The sequence below is a fragment of the Dysidea avara genome, chromosome 3 (genome assembly GCF_963678975.1).
Source record: "Dysidea avara chromosome 3, odDysAvar1.4, whole genome shotgun sequence".
NCBI classification, from domain to species: domain Eukaryota; kingdom Metazoa; phylum Porifera; class Demospongiae; order Dictyoceratida; family Dysideidae; genus Dysidea; species Dysidea avara.
The window spans coordinates 40,515,160-40,536,874 of record NC_089274.1 but is presented as its reverse complement, the minus strand read 5'-3'; the positions used below and the strand labels follow the sequence as shown (position 1 = coordinate 40,536,874).

General features: G+C 37.4%; 2 protein-coding genes across 2 annotated transcripts; both read right to left on the bottom strand.

Annotated features, from left to right (window-relative positions):
• Positions 1-1,819: 1,819 nt before the first annotated feature.
• Positions 1,820-2,907, bottom strand: LOC136248514 (ephrin type-A receptor 4a-like). The gene is made up of 7 exons (XM_066040289.1): positions 2,832-2,907; positions 2,634-2,785; positions 2,513-2,580; positions 2,281-2,440; positions 2,124-2,216; positions 1,958-2,056; positions 1,820-1,909 (listed from the first exon to the last, which is right to left on the bottom strand). The coding sequence occupies exons 1-7, from the start codon at positions 2,905-2,907 to the stop codon at positions 1,820-1,822; spliced, it is 738 nt and encodes a 245-aa protein (XP_065896361.1).
• Positions 2,908-8,782: 5,875 nt separating this feature from the next.
• On the bottom strand, positions 8,783-20,189 carry LOC136250983 (uncharacterized). The gene is made up of 13 exons (XM_066043341.1): positions 19,553-20,189; positions 18,186-18,683; positions 16,288-16,488; positions 15,857-15,978; positions 15,770-15,811; positions 13,846-13,943; positions 11,126-11,339; positions 11,007-11,074; positions 10,800-10,953; positions 10,652-10,744; positions 10,340-10,453; positions 10,207-10,292; positions 8,783-9,155 (listed from the first exon to the last, which is right to left on the bottom strand). The coding sequence occupies exons 1-13, from the start codon at positions 20,091-20,093 to the stop codon at positions 8,969-8,971; spliced, it is 2,418 nt and encodes an 805-aa protein (XP_065899413.1). The 5' UTR covers positions 20,094-20,189; the 3' UTR covers positions 8,783-8,968.
• Between the last annotated feature and the right edge of the window lie 1,526 nt (positions 20,190-21,715).

Below are 21,715 nucleotides of genomic sequence, written 5' to 3'. Positions count from 1 at the left end.
ACAGGTTGGGTTTTGTGTCATATCTCCGTGGTCTTTATCTCGATTCCTTTCAAACCACCAAAAGGCACTCCTACGATGGTTACTCCATCTACATAGCAATTTTCAACTCATTCCATAAGCGGTTTACCCTGTAGGCGTGACAACAAATCGATCTTGTTTTACGCGAATAATCGGTCATAACTCCTGAACCATTCATCGGATTTGTACCAAATTTGATGCTAGGATTCGCCTTTGGACTCCCTTTCTGTGTGCCAAATTTCAAGGCGATCGGAGTACGCGTTTGCTTGTTATAGCAATTTTTGCAAGTGTGCGAAAAGACGAAGAAGAAGAAAAAAAAAACGAAGAAAAAAAACGAAACTTTGGCAGCTCGTATCTCGGAAATGGCAGGAGCGATTTCCTTCAAATTTGGAATGTAGACTCCCTTGGCTGGCGGGCAACTGTGTAGCAAATTTGGTTCCAATCAGATACGTGATCACCGAGATACAAAGGTGTGAAAATGACGTTTTCGTTCTTCCTGTCAATATACTCACGGTGTGGCGCGCCGGCTTCTTGGGCCGCACGACACACTACCGTGTGTCTTGATCTATGGTTATTAAAACTATATCGTAATGACTACATGCAGAATAATGCTGTACAGTGTATCTCTGAACAACTTGATTCACACTGCTATTGTGTGTACTAAGAGTATGTGAGCTGCATATAGGAGTATTAAACTTGTTGTGAAACAGACTGGACTTTAGACTAAGGCCAATGAAACTTGATTGCCAGTTTCTCGCTCAGAATTTTGAAAATTTGATGCGGGCGGGCGGTTATTAATCATTATTCATTATTTTCCAAAAGCACAACACACATCCCAAACAGGAAGATTTCTACCAAAAACAGTGAGATCTACATTGATTACTCTTGCATAAATAGCTAAAGTACGTTACTAATCCATATAACAAGTGATTTTTCCATTAGAGTATAGCTGATTGCGTAAAAGTGACTGCTCTATTAGAGTATTTCGATCTGAAATACCAATAATGAAATTCCATGCGGGTGTATCAAAAGCATGCGGGCGATGACGCGAAACTGCTAATCAAGTTTCATTGGCCTAAAGTGTTATGTATATGATTTCTCTATTAGAGTATCTTAAGATATTGTTATATGCTTGCCATGGCCAGTAATGATACTTTCAGCTGCAGAAGAAAATTTTTGTAAGTTGTTCTATTTCAGGAATCAAGTAAGTGTAAATTACTTTTGTATACCATACAGAAACAAAGCTAAAAGTTTCTAAAATGTTTTGATACTATAGCTAAACTATAACTAGCTAACCTTCTGTACTAAATTAACACTATTGTAAGCAATGGCATTTCAAGATTCTGATTTGGTACAGCACATGCATGTCAAGTAGCCCAGATCTGAAGTACATAATTTTTGAACTCTACCAACTGTATATCATTGCTAAAGTACACAAAATGATTTCTTTGTAACTACTACACTACTTGTCTGAATACTGCGACTGCTTTATTAGAGTATTTGTCTGTTCTGTTAGAGTACCTTGATTTTGCATACATCTCTGGTAGGGCACCAGGTAGAGCCCAGGTCCACCCCTAAATATTCCAGTGAATGTAAGGTACAGGGATCAGATCCAGATTAGTGATCCAGATTGATACAGATCAGTACAGGGGTCCAGATCCACCCCCCAGATCCATATAATTATTGTCGACATCACTATTATAAGATTGAATTACAGCATTGTCATTAAATGTCATGAACATCATTGTTCAATGCCTGTATAAGAGAAACTTCTGTGCACCAAAAATGACAATTTCTGTTTTCACCAGCATTGTATCATTGCATGATATATGGCACATGGATATCCTAGAGGTGGTGGTAGTCTGTAGCCAGTATTAATCATGCTTAAGACCTGCATTTTTACACATGCGCTAACGATACTACATAAATGTTTACTGACCTCTGTAACATCATAATCTTCATATGGCTTGTGTCCAAGACTCCACATCTCATACAAGAGGATACCATAACTCCACACATCACTGGCTGTTGTGTATGTCTGATGTAATAAAGCCTGAATTGGTGATACACCGATGTATTCATATTATATAGATGGTATCATGTACCTCAAGTGGTGTCCACTTAACAGGAATATGTCCATCTTGACTTGTGTAGTAATCATCTTCATCTAAACCTCTTACTAGTACAAAATCAGCAACCTGTTATTTATGCAGTAAACACTTATCTGTATAATTATGTGCTGGTAATGTGTGATTCCCTCACTTCACAGATATTATCTTCAGTGAGGAGGATATTCCTGGCAGTATAAGGTCTATGTGCATGGATGAAGCACTTGTTACTGAGGTAGTTCATACCACTTCTGACATCACAAGCAAATCCCAACAACATTTGAGGAACATGTTGTCCAACAGGTTCCCCTTCCCTGGATGTATAGATACAGAAACACAAATGTTCAGTACAAAATTAATTATACATAGATATGTATAGTGCATACCCTGGCCTCATAGATCTCAAGAAATTCAGCAGGTTTCCTTTAGGAAGGTATTCTAGAGCTATCATCGTCTGTAATAAAAATTCTAATCTAACGGAGCACAGTTATATACTTAAATCTTTACTGGATCTCCATGAAGCACAACCCCATATAACCTCACAATGTTCTTGTGCAAAAACTGCTCAACCATGGCAGCTTCTTCTAATAGCTTCACTTTGTTTTCTTCTTCTGATGTATCTTGATGTAATGTTTTTATAGCAACTTGTTCCAGTTTATCTTCATGATTGCATACTGGCAATCAGTGACAAACTACCTAGCAAACAGATTCCAAGTCCTGGTAACCTTGAAGTAGTAAATGTCTCTGTTTCCTTGAATAATTCTGATGTAACTTTCTGCATGGTCTATGCACCTCCAAATGTCACGGCTGACTATCATAAAGAACTTTCTGATTACTTAACTACATTTGCTTCCCTGCCAAACCCACTCTTTATCCTCAGTGACTTCAACCTGCCTGACATAAACTGGGAAACTCTAACTGCTAATCTCTAACAACTTTTGCGAGTGCATTTTTCAGTCTAATTTGACTCAACTTGTGGAATCACCAACTCATACGCATGGTAACATACTAGACCTTGTGTTGACAAACTGTCTCGAACGCATAACACATTTATCTGTGCATCCTCCAGAATATCAGTGCATAACATCAGATCATTATCTCATCACACTTATGACCAGCTTTAAATTCTCAACACCATCTCCAACCTTCAAAGAATTTTCAATTTCACTAAAGGTGACTTTAGTGGCTTAACAGACTACCTATCGAACTGCGACCTTACTACACTTTATAATTCCTCTGATGTCGAAGAAATATGGTACATTTTGAAAAATTACGTATTGACTGGCATTGATCTATTTATTCCCAAGGTAAGGATGCACACTTGACAATTTCCTAACTGGTTGAATTGTGCCATTCTCACAAGTGCCTTTGTACACTTCAATGTAAATGCAACAAGCATCCAACAGCAAACAACTTTCAACAATTAAGCAATGCACTAGATTCTTTTCAAACTGTATACATTTCAGCTAAGTCTACATTTGAGCAGAGCCTTATCCACAACTTTGATCGCCACCAAAAAAGACTCCAAAATTTTCAAAGAATTCACGAAGTCACATATTCTCCCCCCCCCCAAATGCATGATGACTCCAGCACAGCTGTCACAAACTTTGATAAGGCTGAACTACTCAATCAATACTTCTACTCTGTTTTTACTCAAAGCAACTTCTGTCTTCCCAATATATATCCAATCTACCTGTCCCTGACTCCCTGACAATTACCTGGATTCAATTCATTTCACAGAACAAGATGTATTGGAGGCATTAATTAATCTCAATCCAAATAAGGCTAGTGGCATTGACAACATCCCTCCAATCATTTTAAAGCACTGTGCCTATGCCCTTGTCCTATATATATATCCATTCACCATCTGTTCACAACCAGTGTTAACAGTGGAACTATGCCAGCTGAATGGAAAATGCACAAAATAGTTTCTGTGTATAAATCTGGAGACAAAACCTCTGTGAAAAACTATCGTCCAATCTCACTCCTTTGTGTTGTATCTAAAGTTCTAGAAAGATTAATCTATGACAAGATAATCAATTCAGTTTCTAACTGCGCGCATTACACAATATCAACTTGAGGAATGCTTCAACTCAACTACAGCTACTTAACTACTTTAATCAGCTTATTACATCAAATGAAGAGATTGACACAAGTTACATTGACTTTCGGAAGGTGTTTGACAGTGTGCCACATAATGAACTACTGGTTAAATTGTGGAATTTAGACATCACTGGCACCTTATGGAACTGGTTTAGTTACTACCTAAACAACAGAACCCAGTGTGTTTCTGTAGACAATCAACTATCTAAGACTCTACCAGTCATCTCTGGTGTACCACAGGGTAACATACTGGGTCCTTTACTCTTCTTAATATTCATCAATGATTTACCATCTGTCATTACTTCACAATTATTTGAATTTGCAGATGATATAAAGTGCTTCAGACAAATATTGTCCACGCTTGACATTGAACTCCTTCAAAAAGACCTCAGTTCTTTATTTAACTGGTCTGTTAACAATTTACTTTCATTAACCTGGCAAAGTTTGTGTTCATGAGCTTCAACCGTAAATTCAATTCCACTTACAATGTCAATGGTCACACAATTATTGAATCCTCCAGCTGTAAATATCTTGGCATTGTTTTTACTAATTCACTTACTTGGCAAGACCACTATGAAATGATCTCCTCTAAGGCCTACAAATTGCTTGGTTTACTGCGTAGGGTATTCAAGGACTCCGAATGTGCCCAGGCCCGTAAATCATTGTACATTACTTTAGTTAGATCAACATTATTGTACTGCTCAACACTGTGGAGACCTTATCTATTAAAGGATATTCAATCACTTGAAAAAATACAGTGAAGAGCCACCATATTTATTTTATCTAGACCTAATTATCATTCAGACTACAGATCTAGGTTAATCCAGTGTGGTATACTGCCGTTAATGTACACTTACAAAATTGCTGACATCTTCTTTATCAAATCCATCAAATATCCATCTGATAAATTTGACATACTAAACTATGTTAATTTTACTACTGGTACTACAAGATCTGCTGGCTCCAAGCTCTACCCCAAGACAGCCCACACCAACCCTATTATGAATTCATATTTTTATCACCTGTAGAATTCCCTACCAATAATTGACTTGTCTCAATCTTTAGAAGTAATCAAAGTAAAGCTGAAGAAATTTCTATGGAACCATTTTCTAGCCAATTGTGACAATACCCGCTGTAGATTTCATTACTTGTGCCCTTGTTCTCGATGCTTAAGACTCCTGCACCAAGCAATTATAGTTATTTGTAAGTTATTTTAGATAATTGCAATTAGATAGCTAGTTAGTTAACTACATAGGCTACCAGATCTGGTGTCTGGTAGACCCTCAGAATTGTATGTCCCTTGTAGGCCAAGGTTTTCTGTATGTGTAGTTGTACCACAATTCTGTAAAGCAATATATTATTATTAAATTATGGAACATATATATATAGGAATCACTGGCCCTCTCCGGAACTGGCTCAACTGCTACCTAAGCATACAGAACCCAGTGTGTTCCTGTTAAAAACTGTCTGTCAAATTGCTTACCCACAATCTCTGGTGTTCTTCAGGAAGGTTCCTTGCTTTTGCTAGCTTTTTTTATAAACGATTTGCCATCTACCATCATATCTCAACTACTCGAATTTTAATTTGCTGATGAAACAAAGTGCTTTCAGCAAACAATTTCGTACTTGACATTCACTCAACAGCTATACTGAGGCCTCAACTCTTTATTTAACTGGATCGTTAACAATCATCTGTCACTTAACCTCTCTGAATTTGTATTCATGAGCTTTCATCATAACTTCAACTCTCAGTACAACATAAATTGCCACATAATTAATGAATCCTCTATAGTATGTTCACGTTGAGCTGAATCCTGAAAAACAGCTAAAAATTGAAAGTGAATTTTTTCACAACAGAATTAACATTTCAGCCAACCAGATGATTATTGGTAACAGCAAAGGTGTCAACAGCAGACACGTACAGTTTGGCTTCATTACAAGTTCGGGAAAGGGCTGTAATGGACACTGCACTTACATGGCTTCCCCTAGGAAATGTATTGTGAAAAATTTTGATTGGCAGTAAATATTATGTCAAACATTTGAACAATAAGATTTTGAAATATTTTTAGCGGGTGAAATGAGCCAAATTTCAAGATCATGTGTAATTGCATCCATGATTTATTAAATGTTTTTGAGGATTCAGCTCAACGTGAACATACTATAGCTAGAGATTATCTTCACTAATTCCATTATCATATAGAGAGCATTAGTATGATGCATGCAAGCACTTGGATTGTTACATAGAGTCTTCAAGAACTCATATTATCCTCAGGCTTGAATATCCCTCTATATCTCAATAGTGTGATCTAAACTGTTATACTACTACTCTGTGGAGACCTTATTTAGCCAGTTTCGATTGACTACATTGCTCCTAACATCTTGAAAAATTGTGTACCACTGTTTCACCTGTTTGCCACCAGCATAAACACCAGCATAATTCCAACTGGATGGAAGACACATAAGATCATCCTAATTCACAAAGGTGTGGTGTATCATGGAGTATAATAATAACCATTGATTTATTGTGTGGCACACTGTTGAAGGCTTCCTAAAATCAATATATGTAGATGGTTGTTTGTTTCTTCTCTTTAGGTGATGAGCTGATGAAAGTAGATAAGTAGTTGTTGTTGCATTTATGTGTTTTTTTAAAGCCGAACTGAATCAAATGCAGTGTGATGGAGGTAGTTATTGTGTCTATCACTTAATCACAAACTAATTTTTCTAATATATTAGAGATAACACAAAGGAGTGAACTTGATTGATAGTAAGTTGGTAACAGACGTTTTCTCTCCAGATTTGAATACAAAATTAATATTGTGTGTTTTCCATTCAATGGGTATATTTCTGCAATGTATATATACTGACTGTGAACAGGCAGTGGATGGGTAAAGCAAGGGCAAAAGCACGACAGCTGGTGCAATACTGTCTATCCCTTTAGCCTTGTTAGGGTTGAAGTTGCTGAGAGTATGTATTGCTTATTGCTCTGTGAAGTATATCGAGTCCAGTTGGTTTACAAAAGTACTTTGGCTTTATCCAAGTCAGTGTCAACAGAGTTATTGTGTAGTTGAGAAGGATGTGTGACTTGGTGAACTCTATAGTAAAACTAATTGAAACTTCTTGGGATTTTATTAAGATCTCGTTTATATCTGGATTTGCATGGCTGCAATGCTGACAGATTAGAAGGATTGTTGAGCCTACATTAGACATAGATATTCGTTATAATCATGACAGTCACCTAAAACTTTCTTGGTGGTTAGGGATGATACTGGGTGTTTAAAGCCAGTCATGAATGATATCAATGGTCAGATGTAACATATTGTAAATCGAGGGTGCACTGTCAATTGCAAATTAGTCACATATTCAGGACTGATAGCTAGAATGAGGTCAAGTATGCTGCCACAAGTGTGGGTTGATGATTCCGATAACTGGCTGGGTTAAGTGGGACTCAGACATACCCACAGAAACAGATGAATCACTGGTATAGTTGGCTGATGTCTGGCACTCCAAGAATTAAGACGACAAGGTAGTAATTGTAGTTAAGTAGTTGACAAGATCATTGTGGCGTTTTGCAGAGGAGAAAGGCAGTACATAAGCTTTAATGTATGTACTGTAATGTCTGTTTCGCTAAAAGAGATAGACACAGCTACCATGCATTTCTAAGTTATCAGGATTTGGAGTCTGTCTGCAAGGTAGTTTGTTGTCTATTGCCAACATGACACTGTCTTTTCCAGTATATTGAATAGCCTTGTGGTAGGATTTTTGGGTCTGTAATAGTGTCAGCTATATAGATAGCCAGCTTTCCAATGATTTGGAAATCATTATGAATATACAAAACATATTTTTACTGAAGTTCTGTATGTAGACTTTACGCCCTGAAGGACCGAGTCATGACCAAGAAGTGGGTACAAGTATCCACGGAGGTAGTACTGGAAGTATTGCCAGAGGTCTGTCTCACTGAGTGGAATGGGTGCGAACCCTGTTCTATCAGGTTGGCCATACACTTTGTCATTGACATAAAGCTTATTCCCACAAATTTTAATGTCTGATTTCAGTCTCTTTACTTGGATCAGAGATTAACAAATGGGATTCAGTAAGTAGCCTTTGCTTCTTGTGAAAGGTCAGCTTTGATGATAAGAAGGTGATTTCACCTGTGCCCTTTTGATAGGATAGTGGTGTCATCAGAGGGCCTGTTTAGAGCTACAAAAGTGGCCCGGGGCAACCTGTGTGGTTGTATTTGCCAAATCTCTTATTGAATAAGGCTGGATGGAATTATCAAAGTCAGTAAGGACTGTGGTTAAATTTTATTTTTTGTCTATCTGTTTTCCTAGTACCTTTGGGACATTCAGGGAGCCCAAATATTGAATTTTCTGGCTGGTACTTGCAACAGGTACAGATGGCACCGAAGTACTAAAGTGTGTATATCATAGTGTATACTTCAAGGATTTGGACGTCTCTACATAATCATTTGTTTGTTAATAGCTACTATGTATGTATGACATTATTCCTGTTACATAACTATAACCATAAGACCTAGACTGACGTTCAACCACAACTACATTTTCTAAACATGCCATCAATGACTAATGTTGCAACAGCATGTGTAAAAATTACAATCTAAATAAAAAAATATCACTGCCAGATATGTTTAACCTAGAGAAATACATAGCTACACTGTGTGTAAAAATATATTATACCTGTGCAATTCCACATGCATGATAAATAGACAGTTGTTGATTATACTATTTGTATATGTTTTGCAAATCAGGATATAAACTATAGCCAGCCTCTATATGTGCTCCTATAACATCACATTCAGGTCCAGCAGCTTGTTTGTCCTCCTCAAACCAGTGGAATACCACATAGGATGGTTGTGAAATTGTACGTAATAGTGCTGGAAAACTAGGCCGGAAATGAAAATCTGGGTGCCTGTAAAATGACAAATAAAAAGTTTGCAATGTTTGCAGTTATACAGTAATATTGATCACACGCACGCACGCACGCACGCACGCACGCACGCACGCACGCACGCACGCACGCACGCACGCACGCACGCACGCACGCACGCACGCACACACAATTATAAGAAGCAAAATTCCATTACACTGGAGTTTATACAATTGGATAAACAGGATGAAGTAAGGTAGGGTAATCAAACACTCAAGTACTGCTTTTGTATTATATGTTCAGCTTTCACAAAAGAGATAGTTAATTTGCTTTGTTTAATATCATGATGCCATATGTGACTGAATTTTGGAAAATCACCCATATGGGTGCACGTGAAATAATTAGAATTTTCATGTTTAGTGTGTTGATAATTAGATCAGGGAACAGTTTTGAAAATATTTCAAAAAATTTCTTGTAATTTAAGGTATTGAGAATGACTTAAAACCATAAACAAGTAGATTTGCACTATAAAGTTTGTGATTTGATCATTAAACATTTTAGGTGTCAAATGCACCCATATAGGTGATTTTCCAATATTCAGTCACATATTAAAATCAGAGCAGATTCTTGGTCTAATATAACACACTACTATTGTGAACCACTGTTATGAAGTTTTCACTGTCCTTCATTTGATAATAAACAGGTTTGACTATAGCTAGTTGGACATGCATACATTTTAGTAAATTTACATCAGCAATAATTTTGCAAAAACAGCTAAGCTATAAAAAGGGTGCAGCCTTCAAAAGCCTGGGTAAAAAAGTTGTGAGATCAAAGGTGGCAGCCAAGAAAAGCTGCAATGATGTTAAGCTGCAAGTAACACTCGGGGGAGGGGGGGGTGGGGTGGGGGGAGGATCTTGAGGCTAATACAGTACTCTCGTGATGTATTAGCCTTTCGACATATTCCCTCATTGTACACAAGCTTGGCAGTGCTTAACTCATACAGATATATGTTTGCTGAATTAGTGTATGTTATGTGTCTCATATAACACATACATTTAAAACAACAGTTTGTGTTACATAGAACAAGTCTTACCAGCATTGTATCATTGCCTGATATATGATTCGTGGACATCCTGGTGGTGGTGGTAGTCTATAGCCACTTTTAAATAGTCTTGCCAGCTGGATGTGTACATGTACCTTTATACACATGAGTCATTATATCTTACATCTGTGGCTTCATAATCATCATATGGCTTACGTCCAAGACTCCACATCTCATACAAGAGGATACCATAACTCCACACATCACTGGCTGTTGTGTATGTCCGATATAGTATAACCTGTATCAAGGATGTTTAACTGAATATCCTAAATCAATTACAATTCCACAGTAATGAGTTAGCTGCATATGTTTATGCAGTGAGTTTCAAATTTTCCTTTTGTATTAGTTGAGTATTTAACCTAACACTATTAAAATGTTACAATTACATGTAGTGGCATCCTACATATGTACAGTAAGTACATACACAATACTGTACCTCAGGTGGCATCCATTTAATGGGAAGGCGAGCATCATTGCTTATACTGTAGTAATCATCATCAATGTCTCTGGCTAACCCAAAATCAGCGATCTGTAATGCCAACATGTACTGGATAAATTTTCAGGGTCCAGTAGTCACTACTTACTTTACAAACATTATCTTCAGTGAGGAGGATATTCCTGGCAGCAAGGTCTCTGTGGATGAAGGACTTGTTACTGAGGTAGTTCATACCACGTCCAACATCACGAGCAAATGCCAACAACATTTGAGGAACATGTTGTCCAACAGATTTACCATTTCTGTAGCATTAAAAAAAATTGGAAGTTATTTAGTCGTTTATACATGTATGTACCCTGGCCTAATGGACTTCAAGAAATTCAGAAGATTTCCTTTAGGCAGATACTCCAAAACAAGCATCATCTGTAACCAAAAATACAAGTAACACAGAGCACAAGTCAAGGTAGCTCTAACCGGATTTCCTTTTAATACAACTCCATGTAGTCGTACAATGTTATTGTGTAAGAACTGTTCTACCATGGCTGCCTCTTTCATCAACCTTATCCTGGTGTCATCAAACGGATGGCTGTACAATGTCTTCACAGCAACTTGTACTTCCTGTTTGCCATTATGCCATACTCCTTGGAATACTGATCCAAATTCTCCCGATCCTATTTCACTGCCTAAACTGTTATAGTACAAAGTGACAACATGCACAACTGTACAAATCTAAAATGCATGAAATTCTAATGGTCGACACTTATTAATTACTACGATACTCTACTGTGGGCCTACACGCAGTCTCTACTACTTATCTTAGTGCGTACTTAACAGAAAGGTTGTAGCCTTGGCTTGTGTAATTCTGGTTCACACAAGGAAAATGGTTTGTAAAATTAGTTTTCTTTTAGAATTGTTACTGCAACGCCAAACTGGCAGTAATTCTGTAAGTATTTTTAAAATACATTACCACGTCATGTAAAACTGTATCCTTAAAGTAAAATCCTTATTGTCCAAAATCTTGATTCACATTACACACATGTGCACTTACTGTACAAACACACAACCTACAGTGTGTATATATTTACTAGCATGGGTACCTGCCCTTCGTGCAGGACCATTTCACATTTTACACTAACCACAATGACATATTAATGCATTTGGTATCAGATTATATCCTAAAGTGTAGCATGTATCGTCATATTACATGCTTTTAAACATTTTTACATGAACCTTATTCTATATGCAAGCTTAATAGTAAAATGATGTGAACATGCAAATAACAGAACCATATGCAACAGTATTTATTATCAACACATGTCCAAACTATGTGGCACTAGTAGTACGTGTCCTATCACACAGAAACTGTATAGCATGGTCAATAACAATGTTGCAAGCAAAAATTAACTTAACACACAGGTGTACACTTTCTGACAACCAGGTTAATTAATTTTTATAATTTAGGCAAGCAGTTAAAATCATAAAGAATTGGAGGTGGCACTTACTCTAATAGAACACACGGACAAACACACAGACAAACAAACATGCACCCAATTGGCTTGCCCATGCCTGTCCTATATGTGCTACTGTATACTTTTCCAACAGCCCATATGCTGTGAAGCAACACCAGGATGCTATGAACTTACTATGAGCAAAAAAAATTTTTTTCAGAAAAAGTATGCACCAAAAAGGTAGACAAAACGAAAAAAGTTGTGCCTGTAGCTGGATTCAAACCTGCACCCTACACTGCCAATAGCCACAACAACTCCAGGGAGGTTCAATACCAGCTGAACTGTTTGTCCTGTGGTTTACTACGGAATGCAGCTGAAGTTTCCTCTACATCGTGGCCTTCAAAGTGTTGTAGTGGACAAAGGAAACCATGTAGAAGCTTGCAATTAACTTTGTTAGGTAGCCAAATAATAAATGTTTTATTTCATGTGTGAATCATGTCAATACGTACACAGATTGGTGAGTAAGCATCGTCAAAAGCTGACATATGAAAAAGTATGTCACAAAAAGGTTGCACTGTGAAGAAAACAAGTTGTCTTAGGCTGGAATCAAACCCTGGACCTTTGCATAAACAGTTCTATATACTAACACTTGAGCTGTTTGTTCGTGGTTTTGATAGGAATGTAGCTCAAGTTTTCCTCTACACCAATACCTTCAATGCTTATAGAGAACAAACAGAAGCATGTAGCAATTTGTAACAATAAACTTGGAGTTTCCAGATGATTAGCACTTAATTTCATTAAAATGTTGATACATGCTTTGGTTGCTGAGTTAGCGGCGTCACGAAGCAAAATGGATAGACAGACAGGTAGCTTTTTAACTTTATATATACAGATACTACTCTACCATGGGCATTCAATTCCCGAGCAATATTATGGGAATGTGGCTTGCTAATGGCTTTGATAACCAACCAGTTCAAAGATACAATACACTTTGGCTTGCAATTGAGAAACACGGAGCATTAAATTGTGTTTACAGCTTAGGCTAGGTTCAGTGTAGTTGTTAAATTTTGATTATAGTTGATAGTTACTGAACTATATTCTAAGACTAAAACAATATTCTAAGCCTAAAATACTATTCTAAGACTAAAATAATATTCTAAGGCTAAAATAATTATTTGTGCAATGCATGGATATACGGATTTGTCTACCCAACACATGTCACCCATTGAGCAGACCGCGGAACAACACAAATAGTACAAATAGGTGAGTAATTACTTACTTGATGTAGTACAAAATGGTAAAACTTAAAACTAGATCCCACAATCACACTTTTCTGGTATTGTGTGTAGAAACATAATGACGTATTAATAACGTTCTGAGGGATATTAGTTCACACTATTAAAACCATTATCGATCATCAGATACTGAAACATATCAGGGCGATTACTCGTTAGTTCTTTCACCTATCAGGTGTGCCTAGAGTGATTTGTATCACTTATACCATGATTGCACTGGGTTTTGCTGATATATACACCTTTAGCCCTTGCAGCCGTGGTATAACTATACATACATACATAATTATACATTATTATACAAGAGCAGATCAGGAATATGTTACTGTTACACAAATTGAGCGGCTTATAAACATATGTAACTTCTCTGTATTAACAGAGTAATAGTAAAATTTAGTTTTCCAGCTCTAGGCAAAATGTTCCCAATCAATGTACAGTATTACAAGTAACTAACACAATTTTTTCTTGAGCTATTTTCACATGAGTTAATCGTGAAGTAAGTTTCTTTAGGTCAGATCCTGGATCATTATAGAGTTTCTCACAAGTTAATATCTATAAAAAATATGAGAGCATGGTAACTGCTTGTACATACACCTGTATGTGCATATATATACATCTACATCAGCATGGAATCAGGTCACTACTGCTAACACAGGTGACCCACTGGCAATCCGGGACAGACCCGGATTTGACTTGGAGGTGACCCGGATTAATTAAAATAAAGGGTGCATAAAATACTACATTTTTGGCATTTCACAGGTAAGTTTTATATTATAAATACTCTGCCAAAATGGGAGTAGTTCTACAAACAGTATCACACATTCCCTATATGGGCATGGCTCACAAAAGCTAGCCTGCTGCAATACTAGACTATATTTGACTGGAAAACAATCCAAATCATGCATTAGAAGTTTCAAGATAAATGGTTTTAAAGAATTCAAGTTAGTATAAATTGCCAAGGATAGCAAGCGTGCATATGATATTTACAGAAAAGATGCATCAATCTATTACCTTTCAGACCACTTCCAGCACTTGTAGCTGCTTGTAGAGTTTCCCACCAAATACGATAGAAAATCTGAGCAGTTGGATAAGTGAAGTAGTATCACGAGTGCTCACAAAGGGGTGGAGGGTGGCGGGGTAGGCAAGAGATAGACTTCAAAATGGAGGCAGACCACGATTGGAGTCCAGACACGAGATTACAGCTCCTTAGGTAGCAAAATCAACAACAAAAATTTTCTGACCAACATTATCAGGCCATCCACCAGTAAATCACTGATTCTTGTCAAGCCAGGTCCTTCACAAGGCCAGAAACCGCCATTCAAGCTCTCCACACCACCCAGAAAAGATGTCTGTTAAAACTAGTCTCGAGTAGTACTGAAGGTCAAAACTAGTTACGATAGTGTTACAGTAGTTATCCACTGGTAGTGTTAGTTTGATTTTGCCTGATGTGCGATTTGGATCAGTTTTGTAAAATCTGGTCACATATACAACTTGTACAAAAGCGATGAATTGGTTGGTAAGGTTCTACGTAAGCCAGTAGTCATGGATTCATGCATACCCTACAATACACATGCTGAAAGGGTGCGGCTCCATGTATGCATACAGACTGTAATAATAAATGGGTGTGGCTCAGGGCTGCATCAGGACTAGACTACGATTAATTCCATTTTTACCTGCATGTGATCCAATTTGAACCAGACCTGGATATTCTTTAAAGCAGGTCACACCTGGATGACCTGGACAAAATGTGACCCAGATAACCTGACCCAGTTTCAATGCTATGTGTATACACAAAGAAGTGTATACACAAAGAAGTCTATTAATGGGATTAGCTATAAACTTGACCACAAGAGCACATCAATGATTTTAAATCTCTATCTGTCTGTCTGTGAGTACTATCCCACTGGGGACCTGTAAGAAGCCTGTAAATACAGGGAGGAAGAATCTTGCAACTAAAACTCTGTGGAATGCAGAAAAGTGTATTTTAGTATTTGAAAGAGTAGTAATGTAAACACAAATAATGAAAAATCAGCACAGATGGAGCTATTCATGAGCCTTGTACCTGTCTAGCAACTGATTAATACATCTAAGGTACATATCATTATGAGTTAGGGTGGAAGGGGTAGACACTAGCTAAGTTGTAAATGAATGAGGATGCTACCAGGAGGCCATATACTGCAACTGTCACTGATCTGCCTGTACCTTTACATGGTCCTAGATCTACATTGGATGAATGATAGCATGGTTAGCGCATATATTGAAGTAGTTTATGCTGGTTTAGCTTGTTTAACATCACTACACACTATGCTATATTTTGTAAAGTCCATAATCACAATGAATGTTGCAGAGTAAAACATACATACATCATTCTGCCTTACCTCATAATTTTCATTGGGAATATTTGCGTAAACTTGGTTTATCTGGAAAGATTAACAGTTAATAATTACAAAAGTGATACCACATACATTAGAGGAGTTTGAAGATGAATCAATGCAATCATATCGTGCACTATTTCCAAACCTCATTTCAGAGTATGCGTGGTATAAACTATTGAAACTGCTGGCTTGATATGGAGCCCTGCGTGGTTCTGTAAAAAAAATGTTATACAAAAATCCACACATATATACTTAAGTATAATACATAGGCTATGAATAAGATACAGTATGTATCACATCAGCATCATTCATGATTAACTGAGAATTTTCATAGATCAAAAACTATCCTGAAATTTTGATGGTAATGGCTCGTTGAAGCATAACCTTTTAACACACAGTATTAAACGTACATATCCACTTTGTAATACAGCATTCAAAATACTGTAGTTTAGCTTATAATATTATGTTCATACTGCAGATATTTAAACTGATGTGTATACTGAAACAATATGTCATCATACTTGATTTTTGTCTTCTGTAGCAGCAACAGCAGCAGCAGCAAACAATCAAGACAGTTACTATCACAACAAAACAAACTGAAGCAGATACAATGATTACCACAAGAGCTCTTGTACTTAGAGTCATTTCACCAATGCCATCAGATGTTCTTCTCTTACACTTAGGAACTAGTGTACCATTGTAACTCATATCTTCACTGACATCTACACAGGTAATTAATATACAAGTGCTCTTAAGGGATTGAACTTAAATAGAATCTATACATATATACTGGTTCAGCACCATAACACCACTGCAGATAGAGTACAAGCTGACATCTGGAGACAGAAAGACCATTTGTGACCGGCTAAGTGAAACTGGCTATTTTCGCAAAATTTTATTTTGTGTAAAACGTATTTAAAATAAAAATGGGTAAAAATATGTGCAACACGTAAAAAAAAATTGTGCATGTTTTGATTGCTTCGGTACGCAATAAAACTAAGTTTAAAGTAATAAAACCTGTACGCCATTGGATTCACCTGTTCATGGACAGTAAGAAAGTCTAACATGGCATGCGAATTATGGGCGCTATGCAGTAGAAATAAAGTTTACCATCATCCTTCCAGTGTTCAAATAGTTGTGCACACTGGGGAATATAGCAAAAATGCTATACCTTGATGGATCTGCCAGTTCGGTGAACAGATTGAACCGATTCCCGTCTTTGTAAATCGTTTCAGCCATGAGTTATGATCAATTAATTAATTTTTTCACTGTATCATTGCAGTACAAGTAGAATTTCTTGCTGCTCCAACTGTCTATCACTATAACTCCAAGAATATTCATCATAAAAGACTGAAACTTTGGCAAGCTACTTCTTTGTTGCTATATATAGATAGCAGAGAAGGCTACTTCTTTGTTACTATATATAGATAGCAGAGAAGGCTACTTCTTTGTTACTATATATAGATAGCAGAGAAAAGTAATATAATGAAATTCGAGGAATGTGTGAAAACAACCATTTTCTGCTCAGCCAGTCACATTTACAAATACTGTATGACAATATTACTCCAAACAAGGATCAGGATTCCATGATGATTTTCGTTGTATCATATTTAAACACCAGTAAAGTACAAAGCAGAATATGAACACAACATAATAACAATTACGCACCAACTTTGAGGGCTTGTATCTTATAAGGGCAATTTAACTCAAATTAATTTTGGTACACATGTGGGCTGCCACATTTGCAGTATAAAATCTATTTGTAAAAGGGAACACAGCTATGTATGCATGAGAATCTCATTTTCTTTCTTTCAGTCAATGTACCTAAAGTGTGGTGTGCTGGCTTTCTATGCACTGTGTGTTTTGATAACTTCATCAAAAGGAGAAAGTCAACATAAAAGTCTCCAATCTAATGACCAAATGAAAGTGTCATCAATGATAGAGGCCACCTAAGTGAGAAATGTTATAACAACTTCCCACTTAAATACTGCATGGCCATGACTCCAAGGGTGCTTCAGTTTATTTGGAGGCTACCTGGATACTCAAGTGTAAGACTTGGTGGTAAAACTGTTGAAACGCTATGTACAAGAGTAATTGCTGGTCAGATCATCAACGTCAGTAGAGCACCCAAGATCACCACTAATATGATGGGGGGAGTGGAGGACTATAGCAATACCATGGTCTGCATCACTTCCATCACACTGCTGGTGAGACACTGCATGGTATTTTTTAATGTCAGTTCTCCATAACAACCTAGAAGAGACGGTAGCTACATACATGCTCGCCTACTTTACGCTGTGTCAAACTTGCACCTAGTCTTTCAAAGATCAAACTATGTACCATAACTATATGTACACTGGCAAAACTTGAGCAGTTAAAATGACATTTAGTGTTCACTACACAAATACAAATAACTTACTATATAATATTGCCACTCCAGGGCTGAACAGAGCTGCAAGGATGTCAGCGGCAAAAATATTAGTTGTAGTGCATAATCTGCTATCAGTGAAGTGATAGTACCCTTCTATGGTTTCCCTTGATGCACTTACATTTATAGAAATGTTTGTAAACAGAGTGTCAGGTTTTGATATGTAAACACCAGCTATACTGCCTTCATAAAATGGTAGCGTTAGATTATCAACTGTTATTACTCTATCATCCAAAGCAGATGGAATTGTCACTTCTGACACAAGCTGATGTGAGCTACCCACAGGCACCCATACTTGAAACTGAATTGATGTACTGACAATATTTGATCCAATTCGTACTTGATACCATGTCTGTATCCGAGTGATAATGCCATTACACTGAAATCTGATGTCTGGAAAGAATACTTGAACACTAGCCAAAATTCCAATAGATTGTGATCTGTTGATGTTTGGCTGCATATCATCTAGTAAACTAACACATCTTCTTTCTATATAAAAGAGAAGCCAGTGAGCTGTTGTAAATGCATATTAATTTTATTAATGTAGTGCAATGATGGTACAGTATTTGTACTGGGTCATCTAACCTTATTTTGAACTGCTTTATTCCACAGTGCACTCTTGCCATATGTGATCTCACCTCAAACTTTAACCTTTGTGTGCCAATTAAAATATTAATGTTATTATAAGCATAGTACCCAACCTTGTTATTTATTGCACTAGATTATTATTAGAGCATAGCTATGAAATGCATGTGTGGCTGTGACTGCTGTATTAGGGTATCTTGATCTTGCTACTCAGCTACACAGTAGATTAAGCTAGAGGGTGTGGTATGTATATAGCAGCATGAAATGTATTAGAGAAATGTAGTGATTAATGATCAATGTGGGTGAAATGGTCATGAAAGGTCAGATAAAGGTGGCTTCACTGTGCTCTGTAATTCTCATAACACATAATTATGTCTTATGTAGCTGTGCCAATGCATGCTAGGGATGAAGCCTGTGACCTAGATTTTTGCAATATGTCACTTGATCTGTGTGTGTGTGTGTGTGTGTGTGTGTGTGTGTGTGTGTGTGTGTGTGTGTGTGTGTGTGTGTGTGTGTGTGTGCGTGTGAATGTGCACATGCAAGTATGACACAGACAGGCCTGCAGGTTACTAGTCCGAGGATTTGCATGCACAGCACCTGAGTGGCACACAGGCGTCCCAAGCATGATCGCCAAAGGCTTGCTTCAGTTTTTTGTTTGTGTGCATGCTGTGTGTGTTTGTGCGCATGTGAGAGAGATCCATAGCAGTACATACATGCAACTCAGTGAGCATTGTATACTACTGCTACTACTACAGACATGTGCAAGTGCTCACCATCAGCTACAGATATTTGTGGAGTCCCGTTGATCATTGAAGTACTGAAATTATCTGACTCATAATTCTCATTGACATAAAGTGACCTGTTTGCTTCTTGACTGTCATCAATGAGGACCCTCACAGATGAATTTTCTGGTGTTCTAAATCCAACGACATCATTCTCTCGTACTGCCAGCATATTGGGTAGTTTATAGTCACGAAGGATACTAGTTCTAGTACCATCAGGTACTACAGGAAGCATCACTTCATGAATAAGAGAATATTTCGTACCCTCAACATTCCTCCTCAACTGCAAGTATACGGTTTGGTTAGATGTCATATTAGTCACTTCATAGCCAACAGAAACATGAGTGATGTACCCATCACATGTAAATGTAAGGAATGGAGCTAATACTACTGTTCCTTCTGGTATCGTCTCGGGTATCGTGGTGTTTCCCCCGCCCAGTATGTCTCGTGGAAAGTTTGGCGAACAGTCTTGTCCAGATGACCAAATGAAGATCTCCACCAACAGCAGTGATAATTCTTGTAATAGTCGCATTGAGCTTCTAGAGCTTATTCGACTCAATCTACATGCTCCACCTCTTTCCGTTTCTTTTTCTCCACCTCTTTCCGTTTATTTTCGTTTACCTTTGAATATTTGTAGTGCTGCGAAATACGCAACCTATTCTCGTACTTATTTTGACCATATAGTTCAATAGTGCACAAGGCCTTATTTTGAACTATATGGTCGAAGTGTCTGGTAGAGGATATACGGATACTATCTGGGCGCTTGTACTGTTGTAGATCAGGATTCTCTAGTGGATACTGATTCAAGTGTTTTCGTGATGACCGGGTACGTGGTAGCGATTGTGGAGAAGTGAGTCAGGGTGACTATGACAATGATTGTTCAGTTGCTGAACCAGACCAGAAGCTGAGTGAAGGTGAATTCTCACTATAAAGGGGAAGAGGGGTACGTACCTTGGTACGTACGCAGGGGCGTAGGGAGGGGGGGTTCCGGGGGGTTCAGGAACCCCCCTGTAAAATTTAGACTTCTGCAAGCAGGATCCTAACACACCATTTAGGCCACTCCAAGTCATACCTTAGTTTCTGGTCACTCCCAAGCATACAAATGGATGCGGGCGGGCGGATGATCAGGACTTCAGGACTATAGATTCGCTACTGTGACAATATACCGTATGGTATTATTATTTGCTCAATTTAGCAAATTCATGTTGATTTTGTTTTTAGTCAAACTTAACCAACAACATAAGTAGTTGTGCTTCGGCAAAAAATGCACTAGGAAAGTTGTTGATGGATCATGGCTAGCTATACACTGATGTATAGCATTTAAGTATATATTTATTTATTTATTGAGAATATACTATAGGAAATGTTTTGCTCATGTAGCTACTTATGCTTTCCAGATGAAATAAATGTCTCATTAGCTATGTCAGGAAAGTATTACTATGACTTATAGCTAAGTTGTTCAAATGATCATGATCCAAAATGAAATTTAACTTCTATTTTCACATCAGAAATTCTTCATTCAAATGGGAAGTCTTAGCCCACTAGCTATGCGTTTCCAGCCTTCTATTCAGTAAACCTTGAGAAAAGTAACTGTCAAAGTTTTGAGTCATTGAGTGCTCCAGACTAGTGTTTTTTAGTGATCATCTGGGAATGTTTAAACTATAAGGGTTTCTACTTGCCAATCTAATTTTAATTATGGAAAAGTTTTAAGTTTAATTAAGCTCACCGAATGTTGCCAGCTTTCCATACCCCTGTAGTGTTCAGTGATAAGGAATTTGAAGTTACTAGACTAATCATTAGAGGACTACATTTGAATTATAAAGTTAAAGCTATGGCCCATCTGCATGGGCTAGTAGTTAATGCTACTGAAATTACTTTGGTTACAGAAGCATTAGTAACAGTTATAATCTGAACAGCTATATAATCAAGGACAAAACTAGCTATAGTTAGAAACATTTTATTAGTGTGGCATATATACCTAATATTAGAGTTAAGAGTAGTGTGACTGCTCTATTGGAATCCCTGACTGCTCTATTAGAGTATCTCGATCTTTTGCAGTAAAAAATAAGTGTCTTGCTGGGTCACATGCACTTAAGCACCTGTAATATTAATAATAGTCCTCATAAACTAGGGTTCCAGGTTTACCATGCGGGC

Coding starts and splice junctions, on each gene's coding strand:
- LOC136250983 (XM_066043341.1), bottom strand. CDS start 20,093: ATGCGACTATTACAAGAATTATCACTGCTGTTGGTGGAGATCTTCATT. Junction 18,684..19,552: donor ACAAATATCTGTAGCTGATG/GTGAGCACTTGC, acceptor TCTTTTATATAG/AAAGAAGATGTGTTAGTTTA. Junction 11,075..11,125: donor TTGTATTAAAAGGAAATCCG/GTTAGAGCTACC, acceptor TTTTGGTTACAG/ATGATGCTTGTTTTGGAGTA.
- LOC136248514 (XM_066040289.1), bottom strand. CDS start 2,907: ATGCAGAAAGTTACATCAGAATTATTCAAGGAAACAGAGACATTTACT. Junction 2,441..2,512: donor TTGAGATCTATGAGGCCAGG/GTATGCACTATA, acceptor CTATACATCCAG/GGAAGGGGAACCTGTTGGAC. Junction 2,217..2,280: donor CTGAAGATAATATCTGTGAA/GTGAGGGAATCA, acceptor CATAAATAACAG/GTTGCTGATTTTGTACTAGT.